Source organism: Corythoichthys intestinalis, chromosome 7, assembly GCF_030265065.1.
Source record: "Corythoichthys intestinalis isolate RoL2023-P3 chromosome 7, ASM3026506v1, whole genome shotgun sequence".
Lineage (NCBI taxonomy): Eukaryota > Metazoa > Chordata > Actinopteri > Syngnathiformes > Syngnathidae > Corythoichthys > Corythoichthys intestinalis.
The window spans coordinates 57,906,024-57,919,410 of record NC_080401.1 but is presented as its reverse complement, the minus strand read 5'-3'; the positions used below and the strand labels follow the sequence as shown (position 1 = coordinate 57,919,410).

Genomic DNA, 13,387 nt, shown 5'->3' with positions numbered 1-13,387 from the left:
TTAAAATATTTCTCCCTCCAAAAAAAGACAAAATTAAAAAATACTAAAATATTAAAATTTTAAATATTTTAAATTTTTTAAAATTAGAAAAGGGAAAAAAACTTTTTTTAACCATTTATTTCACCAAATTTGTTACGTTTATTCATTAACTTCAATATTAATTTAATAGTCATTATTCTCATATTCCTTTTGTATATTTTTTGTCTTTTTTTTAATAGATGTACATTTATTAGTTTAAAAATTAATAAACAATATATAATAAATAGGGCTGTCAAAATTATCGCGTTAACGGGCGGTAATTATTTTTGTTAATTAATCACGTTAAAATATTTGACGCAAATAGCGCACATGCTCCGGTCAAACAGATTAAAAAGGCAGTACAACGTAATGCCAGCTTGTTACCTGTTTTTTGGTGTTTGGCGCCCTCTGCTGGCGCTTGGGTGCGACTGATTTTATGGGTTAGTACCATGAGTGAGCATGGTGTAATTATTGACATCAACGATGGCGAGCTACTAGTTTTTTTTTGATTGAAAATTTTACAAATTTGAATAAAACGAAAACATTAAGAGGGGTTTTAATCTAGAATTTCTAAAACTTGTTCTAATATTTATCTTTTGAGAACTACAAGTCTTTCTATTCATGGATCACTTTAAGAGAATGTTAATAATGTTAATGCCATCTTGTTGATTTATTGTTATAAAAAACAAATGCAGTACTTATGTACCGTATGTTGAATGTATATATTCGTCTTGTGTCTTATCTTTCCATTCCAACAATAATTTACAGAAAAATATGGCATATTTAATAGATGGTTTGAATTGCGATTAATTATGATTAATTAATTTTTCAGCTGTAATTAATTCGACTAAAAATTTTAATGGTTTGACAGCCCTAATAATAAATAACTTTGGTCATTGCATTGTTCTTCTTTATATGCAAATTTCCAGTTATGAACATTTCAACATCAATAACAGAATAGAAAATAACAAGTTTTTACACACGAACCGATTGCTCGTCGCTGTTGCATCAAGAAAAAAAAATAAATTGATGATTACCCTAAACTGCCACGACTGCTCAGAGCCAAAATTTGGACACCCTGAATCTACAGCACATCTACCTAAAACTCTACAGCTCTACTGGGTTGCATTGTGGGTTCTAGCTAGCTAAAAAAATGTAAGAACTGAACATACCCTGGACCGGCACCACTGTTAAACATGCATAGCAGAAGAAAAGAAAAGAAATAAATAAAGAAACAAATATAATAGAAAACATGACAAAAATACACTACGCAACCCACTTATGAGAAGGAAAAAACACTTCTTAAAGGGCGCCTTGATCGGTCCGAGAGTAGAAATCTTTCCACTTGACACACTTGACTGTTACTTACTTGAGCATCTCTGCCCTGCCAGTCATTTTTAACAGCTTTGGACTCCTCATCTCTAAAAACTCAGTGCTATCTCGAAGGTGGCGATCTGGCACTCTTCGTAAACGTGCTCCGCTTTATCACGTTTGTATGTTTTTTGTAGTTTTTTTTTTTTTTAAAACAAAAAGAACAAACATGCAAGGAAATACAACAGAGTACATGATATTAGTGCTTCGTCTACAGGGACGTGCAGCATGCCTTGAAAATAGAAGGGAGGAGACCTTTTCACCATCAGCGGTTGGGAATGCTCGCGCTAGAAGTCCAATTTGTTTGGACTCGATTCACTCGAGTAATTCGATTAAAAAAAAACTTCGGTTCAAATTCCGCTGCTTCAAGGATTTGTTTACTTAGAGTGGCATTGTAATTGTTTGTTTTGAAAGTGTTTGCATTTAGTTGTATTGATTTTGGTGGATGCCTCTAGTAGCAAAAGTGAATTGCTCCCTGTTAAGACCAACATAAGGTTGTATTAATAATATGCTAATATGATTGTTTATGCATTTGTAATTTAGTTTTGAGGTATGTGTGTTTGAACGAATGTTGAGTCAATTGTAAAAAAAAAAAAAAAAAAAAAAAGTTAGCATTTTATAGCATTTAAGCTAGCGGATTTTTCTATGCAAGTTAGCCAATTGTTCTTTTGTTGTACTTTGATCCTCATTTATTAATTTATTAATACCGCTTGAGGCTAAGCTCTAAACTGCACCCTTTCAGGGTGATGTGAGGAAGAGGTAATTGTTGATTTTAAGTGCCATTGACACACCTTTGCCATCTTTCTGCTGTGAATTCAAATGAGTATGTCACTCTTAGACGTCCAATCTACTTGAACCGAAAGGGCTGGCTCCCCCTTCAAATGGATTGGACATCTACTAATGTCAAATGGGAGCCAAGGAGTTCAGTATGAAAGTTATTGTCAAATTCCTTTTCTGACCTTTGACCTCACTACCACCCAAAATGTAAAAATGCACCCAAAAATTAATTAATTAATTAAAAATTAATTAAAAAAAAAAAAAAGTTTTGATTGTAAAGCAGGATTTAAAGTTAGACGACCTTTTGATCTTCATGCATTGATATAATAATGCCTTCGACCTTTGGCCTAATAATTTTCAAAAAGATTTCTTAATTTTTTTCGTATTATTGTTGTTTTTTTAAACCAAATTTGTATTTATTTATTTTATTTTTACTCTTTCTCTTCTAAGCAGATCGACCTCTATGACCTACTCTCATCATATTATTACACTGCAAATTTGAGGTAAATAAACTAATCCGTTATTCGGTTATTGTCCAATTCTGTTTCTGACCTATGTGACCTTTGATCTCACTACCCAAAAATGGAATAAATCAATTTCCGTGAAAATCTGACCAATCAGTTTTGATTCTAAATAAGGATTTAAAGTTAATGGACCTTGTGTTCTTTATGAATGTTGACAAAATGCCGCTGACCTTTGCCCTCAAGCCCCAAAATGTCTCTTTTGCTTCAAACCACCTCTGTGACCTTTGACTAATGCTCTTCTTATCATATCACTACCCAGCAAATTTGAGGTAAATAGGCTAGTCCTTTACCCGTATATTGTCCCAGTAAGTTTCTCACCTCTGACCTTTGACCTCCCGACACCAAAATGTAAAAAAAAATAAATAAAAAATATAATTTCACTAAAAATTTGACCAATCGGTAAAAATTTGACCAGGTTTGATTCTAAAGCAAGATTTCAAGTTAGAGGACCTTGTGATCTTTATGAATGGCAAAATGCCCCTGACCTTTGCCCTCATGCCCCAAAATGTCTCTTTTAATCCTAATTACTGCTTTGACCCATGTTCTTCTCATCATATCACTACCCTGCAAATTTTAGGCATCTCACAGCACAACTGTCTTAGTTTTTTGGGTTTTCTTTTGAAACAAGAACTCCTTTACATCACCAGACGACACAGTTCCCTAGCAAGTATGTTGAAAAGGTCTACGACACCTCTGGTGAAGTGAGATTTTGCAAGCAGCGCCGAGCAGAAGGAGTACTTTGGGAGCGGGTTACCCAAAACATGGCATCTCCTCCTCGATGACCATGTCGGACAGTAGGAAGTGATGGCTGGCCAGGAGGAACCTGTGAATGACGGCTTCACGTATCTGTAAGTAAAGGGTAAAAAAAATATTAAGCAGCATTACAGTTGCTGTTTATTGGGTAGGATTTGCTAAATCACCTTTTGGAGGTACTTGGCCACCAAGGCTCGGTGGAAGTCCAGATGTTCTTTGGTGTCGATCATCTCGCCTTCCTTCAGCCTCTTCTCATAACCCTGAAGACACAAATACACAACAACTTTATTTTGTTATCAGTACTTATTAGGTATAGCCATGACAGTCTAAAATGGAGATCGTCCTAAAATAATGATTGTGCATACATTTGCATTTATTATCACCTTTGTTGGTTAGTTTGGACCTACCTGAAAAACTTTCTCAGAGACCTCCCTCTCACGAGACGGTACATATTTGTAATTGCGAAACTCAGGCACCTCCTGGCTCCTCAACGCTAGGAGGCGGAAGCGCCGCGAGCGTGCCAGCTCTTCGTCGCTGGCGAAGTTGAACTCCTCCTGAAGCTGCTCCAGACGGAAGAAGTCCGGCGCCGACACCTGACCGCTGCTAGCCACCTGCAAGCAAACATAAATTGCTATGAGACGTGCAGCGTGACGTGTAATTTTTTTTTTATCAGGTGCGTACTTTGAGCATCTGCATGACTGAGGCATTTACGGGATCGTTGGGGTCCAGTCGAGACTGCATGGCCCACTCGCCAATTTTTTTCACATTGCCAGATGGAGCGAGAGGGGAGACGGCGTCATACTGGCCGCTGAAACGCAAACAGCATTTCAATTATGTACGTTTCGTTTAGACTGTATACATAAATTTTAGATTTTTTAAAGGGGAAAAATTACAATATTAAATATGCAGTAAAATATTGTTTTTGTTTACTTTATTAATTGTAAATATTTTGTTGAAGGTGTATTTGATTTTTTTTCTTTTTAAAAAATGTTTTTTTTTTTTTAAATAAATATAAAAAAACATTAGTGTGACCATTTTGTTTTGCAAATGGATGGATTGGATTAATGTGGATTGATTTGTGTTGTTTGAAAAACACAAAACAATACTACTTTTCACATCAATTTTTCAAAATAATACTTTTTTATTTATAAAAATTAACTTTTTTTTTTTATTCTTTGTTCACAGCTTATTTGTAGTACAGACTGCACATTTCCTTAAAATGTATTTTCTTTCTTTTTAATCTTTTATTTTTTTTTATTATTTTTATTTGTCAATTATCTTTTCTTTTAATATTTTAGATTTTTAAAAATATTTTTATTGATCTTTTATTTTTCAGATATTATTTTTTTCTTTTCTTTTTGATTTTATTTTTTATCAGTTATATTTATTTTCTTATTCATTTTCTGACCTTAGCTTTTATTCAACTTATATTTTACTCATATTTTTATTTTTAAATATTATTTATAAATTGTTTAATGTTTTATTTACATTATTTATTATTGTATTTTCTTTTTTTTTCTTTTATAAAAATATTTTTTATATACCGGTATCTTATTTTTTTGTATACTATTTTTAATTAATTTTGTATTATTAATTATTTTATCCATTATTTTCTTCTATTGTTGTTTATACATTTTTATACTGTACATCATTTATTATTTTATTTGATTAATTTCTTGACCTTTAAAATTTTTTTTTTTTTTAAATGTTATATTTCTTATTAATTTTTATGTATTATATTCTTTTATTTACCAATTATTTTGTTTAGCTATTATTTATATTTCTTTTTTTTTTTTTTTAAAGAATATTATTAGCATTTATTTTTTATACATGATTTATTATTTTCTTTTGGTTTTATTCTATATTTCTATACATTATTGTTTTATTTTTTGAATATATATTTATTGTAATGTTTTTTTAATATTTAGATTTTATTTACGTTTTATTTATTTTTTATTGTTTTCTTTAGATGTTATTGATTTTTATTTATTATTTTATTCTTTATTTTTAACTATTATTCATAGATCTTTATTTCTTTTTTATTCTTATTTCATTCTTTAATTTTTAAATACTATTTATCTTCTATTATTTGTTTTTAATCATTCTTACTCTATTTTATTCATAAAGACATTGCAGACCAATCTATCCAACAAAGCCAAGTCATCATACCCGTGATGAGCGCCAGGATGCTGTGACAGGGGAGGCGCGAGCGGCACATTGTCCTCGCCGACGCCCCACGAAACGCAGCACGAGAGCTTCCCGGACGTCAACAGGATCACATTGTCGCTGGCGTCGCCCGTGAACGAAAGCGGAACGCCTGCAAATTTATAGCGACGGTTTGTACCGAAGATGCCTCTTTCATTTTAACGTCATATTAATCGCCGACCGCTTCCGACGCCTTCGTGGTCAAACATCTCTCTCTGGTTGCTGCTGAACTCAAACTCCTCTATGGAGGAGTTGCCCGCCAGCACCGACGAAGGCGGCACGGGCACGTAGACCTCTGCTAGCATGGTATACAATGAGCCCAGGTCTTCAAACACCTGCGTGAAAAAAAAGCCTAATTTGTTAAATGTGTCAAGTAGTGCAGCAACCTAAAACTATGCAGTGTTAACAGAACTAGCACAGCAGCGTACATATAGTATACAGTCAGGTACACGCTATCGTACAGAAATTGATGGTACGATACCTGTAAGGTAATGCTTCGGGGACAGTTGACGATCCTCAGATTGAAAATCTGTCCAAAGTGCACTCGGAAATCGGGGTTGAGCGGGAAACTGTTGGTCTGCGAGACTTCTTTGTCGTTGTACAAAATCTTGACAAAGATGAATCGTCTCGCAACTTCATGCCGGCGAGCCACTTCGCCCCTTGGAAACGGGTGAACAAATACAACAATATTATTTTAGCTAGACAATTTGTAATTACATCCAAAAAATTGGTTTTATATTTATTACTGTTCAAAAAATTGATTTTCCCGCCAAATTTGGCCCTTTACTAGATTCATTATTCTTATCTTTTTAGTTCATTAATTATGCATGAATGTATGTTATAACTGGTTTGTTTTGTTTGTAAAACGTAAAATAATTATCTATTTTTCGGATCAGTTCTTCAACATAATACATTTTTATTGATAAAAACAACCAAATTTGTAAGTTTATCCAATTTTCTTTGAATTAAATTTAATTAAATTATTTTGTTTTCAGCTTATTTGTAGCAGTTACTTTCATTATTATTTTTATTCTCAATTATTTTTTTAAATCATTATTTTCATTTTTTAAAAATTTATTTTAATTGTAATTTCATTTAATATTTTATATTATTATTTATCATTAATTACGAATTATTATTATAAAAACGAATTAATTTTTCCTTTATTAATCATTTTTTAACTATTGTTCATATTCATATGTTTGTTTTTTATTTTTGCTTTATTTATTTTTTCAATTTTATTCTTTAATGAACTTTGAATGTTTTCTTCATATTTATTTTTTTTTGTTCATTATTAATATTTGTTATTCATTAATTTGTTTCATTATTTATTATTATTTATGTTTATTTTACATTATATATTTGTTTATTAATTAATTTGTATTTTTTTACTTATTATTTCTATGTCTAAATTTATTCTTTTATTAATTTTTGTTATTAATTTATTTTTCATTATTTTATTTATTATTTATGTTTGTGATATATAATTATTTCATTTATTATTCTTTTAAATGTATTTTATTCTTTAGTTAACCTTTAATCTTTTCTTCATTATTATTTTTTAATATTATTATTGATTCATTATTATGATGTTTATTTTATTAATAATTTCATTAGTTATTATTATTTATAAGTGTATTATTTATTATTTTCTATTATCTATTTATTTGGTATTTGTTAATTTTTTATTTTTTTTAATTGAGTTATTTATTATTTGAATATCTATACTCTTTTATTTGTGTATTTTATTCTTTAATTTACCTTTAATCATTCCTTCGTTAATATTTGATTAATTTTCTTTTCTTTTTATTTATTTATATTTCATCTTATTTACAAAGCCAAAGCAGACTTTAGCCTAACTTAAATCTCATAAAGCCAACTCGTCATCCCCTGAAAATATTGTCACATAGGCCCCTGGGCTGCAGGTTTAAGACCCCCCTGTCTTATATGAATGTAATCATAATAAAAATTTTAAAAAATCCTAATTTGTGCATGAAAGGTGTTAAAATGGCACCGGTACATTTTCCCTGATTCCCCACCCTCCCAGTTGAACCGAATCGGTCAGCAGCAACTCTGTACCTGGGGCAGAGCTCTCCCTCCGAGACGTTTCCAGAAGCGGTCAGCTCCGGGATCAAGATGGCCTCGCCCGGCTTTCTGCGAATCCTGGCCGCTTTCTCGCGGACCTGCTTCACGATGGTGTCCAACTCCAGCTTTTCCGGGGTGTCCGGCTTGGACGGGCCTTCGTCAGGTGGTCCTTCGGGTTCACTGGCTTCCTGGTCGTCTTCTTCCGTTTCGTCCTGCGCTTTCTTCTTTCGTTTCTTCTTCTTGGATTTCTGCAGAGAGGACGGTAAGATGGCTTTTCTTCAGCACCGCTAATGAACGTATGCGCGGCTACCTGTTTCTTCCTCCAAGCCTTCCACTCGTCCAGCTGTTTCTTGTATTCGCTCAGCTTGGTCTGGTAGTCCACCTCGGCCTCGGCCTCCAGCTCCCACACCTCGGACAAAATGTCTTTCTCGTACTCGCGTTCGTCCGACTCGCGGTCCACAGTCTCCCTGGAGTCAAGTATTCAGTAAGATTTCCATGATTCATTGAACAATTACAAGCTAGTCAAAAGTAATTTCATAGTTGATAAATGAAGAAGAATATGCTCTTTTAGAATTCTTCAATTATTTAAAATAAATAAATAAAATAAATAAATAACTGTATATATATGATTAAGTATTAAAAAATAAGAATAAAAATTAAAAGCAAAGGCATATTTTTTAATTTAAAAAAACATTCATCAAAAACAATTTATAATTATTATCAAATTTTACTTTACAGTAAATATGCTTTTTTCCCTCCATTTTTATTATTTTGTTAAAACTAAAAAATATAATGAATATATATTTTAAACATTTATCAAATAAACTTATCAAATAATTAATAATTTATATAATAACAGATACCAGTACTCATAATAATAGAATAACAATAAAATAATTATAATCTAATTATATTTATCATTTATTATGCTACAGTACCGGTAATTATGCTTTTTTGTTCATTTCTTATTTTTTTTAATTAAAAAATATATTAAAGAAATAATCTAAAAACAATTATTTATTATTATTATCAATTTTTATTTTGCAGAATTTTGTTTTGCTTTTTTCCCTTCATTTTTATTATTTTATAAAATTAAAAAATATATATATGTTAAGGCAGGGGTTCCCAACCTATTCCACTAAGGCACACTGTGGGTGCAGGATTTCATTCTTACCAAACAAGATGACAACACTTTTTCCCCAATCTGGTGTTTTACAAGTGCAATCAGTTGATTGCAGTCAGGTGTGGCTTGTTTTAGCAGAAGCCTCATTGGTTCAACTGTCTCTGCTGGATCGGCTGGAACAAAAACCAGGACCCACAGTGTGCCTTGAGGACTGGGTTGAAAACCCCTGTTAAGGGAATAATTTATATATATAAAAAAAGCAATTATTATATATTTATTATTTTAGAGTAAACATTTTTAAATTAATTTTTCATTATTTTATCTTTTTAATTTTTTTTAAATAAAAAAATATGTTCTTTAAGGACATAATCAAAAAACAGCTATCAGTATATTATTATTAATTTGTATTTTACAGTTTATATGTTTTTTTTCTCTTAATTACTATTTTTTTCTTTAAGTTTAAAAAATATTTGTTTCATTTTTAAAAGAAAAATATCATCAAAAAAAATTATTAATTTACTGTTTACTTACTATTTTTTCCAAATAAAAAAATATTTTAAAAAATCTAACGTTTTTCGAATTCTGGCGATTTTTAATTACCAAAATACATTCAAAATAAAAAGGAAAAAACAGTAAATATTCTTAGTTTAATGTAGTCTTCCATCCTTTGTACTTTGAAGTCTATATGAAAAAAACTATACATTCTTTTTTATTTTGTTTTTTTTTCTGAACAAAAATATTTTAAAGACCAATTTAACAAAAAAAAAAAAAAAAAAAAAAAAAAAAAACGGGGGGAACAGTTAATATTATTTTCATTTTGTATTTTTATAGCTTAAAAAAACAAATATAACGGGAAAAAAAAGGTAAATATTCTCAGCTTTCAATAGTCTTCAATAAAAGCGGACTGATCAATTTGTTAATTATGGTAATATAGTTAGATATTTCTAAACATCAGCTTAAAAAAACTACATTAAAACTCCTTAAATGAGTATCACTTGTAGTGTCCAATCCATTAGCAGTGAGAAGCTGTCAACAAACGTTAACCACACCAGTAATTTGGTACGCAGTTAGCTAAGCTTCTTATCCTACCGTCTTAAGAAGAGCTTGTAAGGCGTGTTGATGAACCTCTGATGTTCTCTTAAGGCCTTCAGCTCCTTCCAGACTTTGACCAAGCTCTTCAACAGCGTCCTATCCTTCTCCTGCTCACCGTCCCGCAGTTCCCGCGTGTTCCTGTTGCACGAAAAAATGGAGCAAAAGCAGGGAATGGCGGCCGGACACAAACAGGCGAAAGCGCTCACTTGACCTCCATGCTGTACTCCACGATCCTCTGCTGCAAGGCTTGAGAGAGGTTCTGCTCGCTGTGGATCTCCAGCATGTTCCTCATGGTGTTTCTCAGCCCGTTCAACTGAAGCACACCAACAAATGTTATGTTTTTATTAAAAGTTGACCGATATATCAGGCCGATATATGGCCTTTTTACAGAAGCAGCCTTTGGCCAATATAATAGACTCGTTGTTATGTAGAAACAAACAACTAGAAACAATCTGGTGCGCACCAGAAACTATCTGGTAAACATAAGCATTATATAGCATTTAAGCAAGCGGACTTTTGCTATGCAAGTTAGCCAATTGATGTAAACATGAGCATTATATACCATTTAAGCTAACGGACTTTTGCTATGCAAGTTAGCGAATTGTTGTAAATATTAGCGTTATATAACATTTAAGCTAGTGGACTTTTGCTGTCCAGGTTAGCCAATTGTTGTAAACATTAGCATTATAAAGAATTTAAGCTTACAGACCTTTGCTATGCAAGTTAGCCAACTGCAACAATGCAACAATTGGCTAACTTGTATAGTATTAGTCCACTAGCTTAAATGCTACATAATGCTAATGTTTACCAGATAGCTTCTGGTGCACACCAGAAACTATCTGGTAAACATTAGCATTATATGGCATGTAACCTAGCGGACTTTTGCTATGCAAGCTGGCCTATAGTTGTAAACATTAGCATTATATAGCATTTCAGCTAGCGGACCTTAGCTATGCAATTTAGCAAATTGTTGTAAACATTAGCATTATATAGCATTTAAGCTAGTGGACTTTTGCTGTGCAAGTTAACCAATTGTTGCAAACATTAGTATTATAAAGAATTTAAGCTTACAGACCTTTGCTATACAAGTTAGCCAATTGCAACAATGCAACAATTGGCTAACTTGCATAGTAAGAGTCCGCTAGCTTAAATGCTATATAATGCTAATGTTTACCAGATAGCTTCTGGTGCGGACTAGAAACTATCTGGTAAACATTAGCATTATATGGCATGTAACCTAGCGGACTTTTGCTATGCAAGTTGGCCAATAGTTGTAAACATTAGCAATATACAGCATTTAAGCTAGCGGACTTTTGCTATGCAAGTTAGCATATTGTTGTAAACATTAGCATTATATAGCATTTAAGCTAGTGGACTTTTGCTGTCCAAGTTAACCAATTGTTGTAAACATTAGTATCATAAAGAATTTAATCTTACAGACCTTTGCTATACAAGTTAGCCAATTGCAACAATGCAACAATTGGCTAACTTGCATATAAATGTCCGCTAGCTTAAATGCTATATAATTCTAATGTTTATCAGATAGCTTCTGGTGCGCACGGAAACATTAGCAATATATAGCATTTAAGCTAGCAGACCTTTGCTATGCAAGTTAGCCAATTGCAACAATGCAACGATTGGATAACTTTCATAGCAAAAGTTCGCTAGCTTAAATGCTATACAATGCTAATGTTTATCAGATAATTTCTGGTGCGCACTAGAAACAATCTGGTGTGCACGAGAAACAATCTGGTGCGCACTCCAAACTATCTAGTAAACATTAGCAGTATATAGCATTTAAGCTAGCAGACTTTTGCAGTGTACGCTAGCCAATGTTGTAAACATTAGCATTTTATAGCATTTAAGCTAGGAACTTTTGCTATGCAAGTTAGCCTTTATCTTCAACCGTAAATCAAGAAGATTAGAGGAGGACCTTGTCGGTGAGGTGCTCCGTGAGGTTGTTACGTTGCCGGTTGAGGTACTGGTCGTACAGCTGGGCCAGACGTGACGCCAGCACGTGTTCGCGGCTGAAGAGTGGGTGATGGGAGAAAATAAGGCCCGACACGTCCACATCTAGCTGGTAGTCGCCTAGGACAGCATCCGCAGCACAGATGGACAGATTTGTATGCTTGGACTGGAGTGGCTGAGGATGAAATGAATGTAAATGAACGGATTTTCTGGAACAAATTTCAAATACAGAAGTACAGTAAGCCCAAGTCTTCATCATCACCTTACCCGGGTAAGGACAAGCATGATGTTTACTCTCAGTCCGTTCCTCGTTGCGTCCCCAAGACCGCGCCAACTGTGTTTTAGTTCCGCTTTACTTGGCATATTTCAATAATCGGAATTTGGATGTTTGTGAGTCGTTCTCAAATCTTCCATGGCCAAATCGCGAATAATCCAAGAATCGGACATTTCGCACACCTCTACTTGAAATGCCCCCATATCAGCATATTCGGTGCATAGGTCTCACCCACATTTTTAAACGAAAGTTTCGGTAAAAAAAAATTGTGACCTATACGCGGGTATATACGGTATATGTTTGACCGGTGTGATTTACAGTATACTTTTGAAAATACGTGAATTTTCCAACTTTGAAAATCAGACCTTCATGTAGAACGTTTGCAGGGCTGGGTCCAGATCGTCCTCCATATGGAAGAGCGGCGGTCTGCTAGACGATTCCTTGATGGGGTCCGGCAGAGAGATGATCCTGCCGTCATCTCCGAACCATTTGGCTCCCTAAATGGAAGTAATAACTAGGAGTGGGAACCTCAGGGCACCTCACGATACGATACGATTCGCGATACAAGGCTCACGATAACGATTATATCACGATACAGCGATTATCGATATATTGGTCAGAAATTGGATACATGACATTCTACGATACAACTGTTGAAACGGAAAAAAAAAAAAAAAAGATATTTGAAAATAGAAAAAATACTGTTTAAGTCATTTATTAAACAGTGACACCTTTTCTGTGCAACATTGCTGTAAAATATAAATCTACTGCTAATGGTGCCCCTGCACGTATAGAGGAAACCAACCACGACCACTGATATCGCTTGGAGAGATCATGATGAATGGCACCCTTAATTTCTTTAAAGTTTTAAATCTTTAAAAAAATAAATTTAATAAAAGTGCCGTAGGTGTCAGCAGTTGAGCTTGGAGTGGGGCAATGATAAAATTGGTGGGTCTTTTCTTCGTATATGAACTTTGTTGCTTGGTTTGAGCACTTCCGCTATCTGCTTCAGCATTTAAGATGTCAGACTTGCTCAGTCACAGTCTTCCTCACCTTAAAAACAACAAAATAAAACAAAAATATTAGCTACTTCTTAGCGTTTGAGTTGAAATCCTGATTTTTTTTGTGTGTGTTGGTAGTATTGAATTAAAAAAAATATGAATTGAATGTATTGAAATTAAAAATTCAATAATTACC

The 13,387-nt window shown here is 33.1% G+C and overlaps 1 protein-coding gene across 8 annotated transcripts in view; it reads right to left on the bottom strand.

Moving 5' to 3' along the window:
* Positions 1-13,387, bottom strand: part of cc2d2a (coiled-coil and C2 domain containing 2A) — a 50,535-nt gene that overhangs the window by 23,033 nt on the left and 14,115 nt on the right. For 3 of the 8 annotated variants that reach the window (XM_057841608.1, XM_057841610.1, XM_057841615.1), the window contains 15 exons: positions 12,556-12,687; positions 11,882-12,091; positions 10,155-10,261; positions 9,946-10,086; positions 8,044-8,200; positions 7,728-7,981; positions 6,130-6,307; positions 5,830-5,983; positions 5,613-5,760; positions 4,125-4,251; positions 3,851-4,054; positions 3,611-3,703; positions 3,445-3,536; positions 1,388-1,498; positions 1,191-1,205 (listed from right to left, as the gene is read on the bottom strand). In XM_057841608.1, the coding sequence (XP_057697591.1) occupies positions 1,191-1,205; positions 1,388-1,498; positions 3,445-3,536; positions 3,611-3,703; positions 3,851-4,054; positions 4,125-4,251; positions 5,613-5,760; positions 5,830-5,983; positions 6,130-6,307; positions 7,728-7,981; positions 8,044-8,200; positions 9,946-10,086; positions 10,155-10,261; positions 11,882-12,091; positions 12,556-12,687 (2,123 nt within the window). The remainder of the gene's footprint in view (positions 1-1,190; positions 1,206-1,387; positions 1,499-3,444; positions 3,537-3,610; positions 3,704-3,850; positions 4,055-4,124; positions 4,252-5,612; positions 5,761-5,829; positions 5,984-6,129; positions 6,308-7,727; positions 7,982-8,043; positions 8,201-9,945; positions 10,087-10,154; positions 10,262-11,881; positions 12,092-12,555; positions 12,688-13,387) is intronic. The other 5 variants (XM_057841612.1, XM_057841613.1, XM_057841616.1 and 2 more) reach the window with 2 other exon arrangements.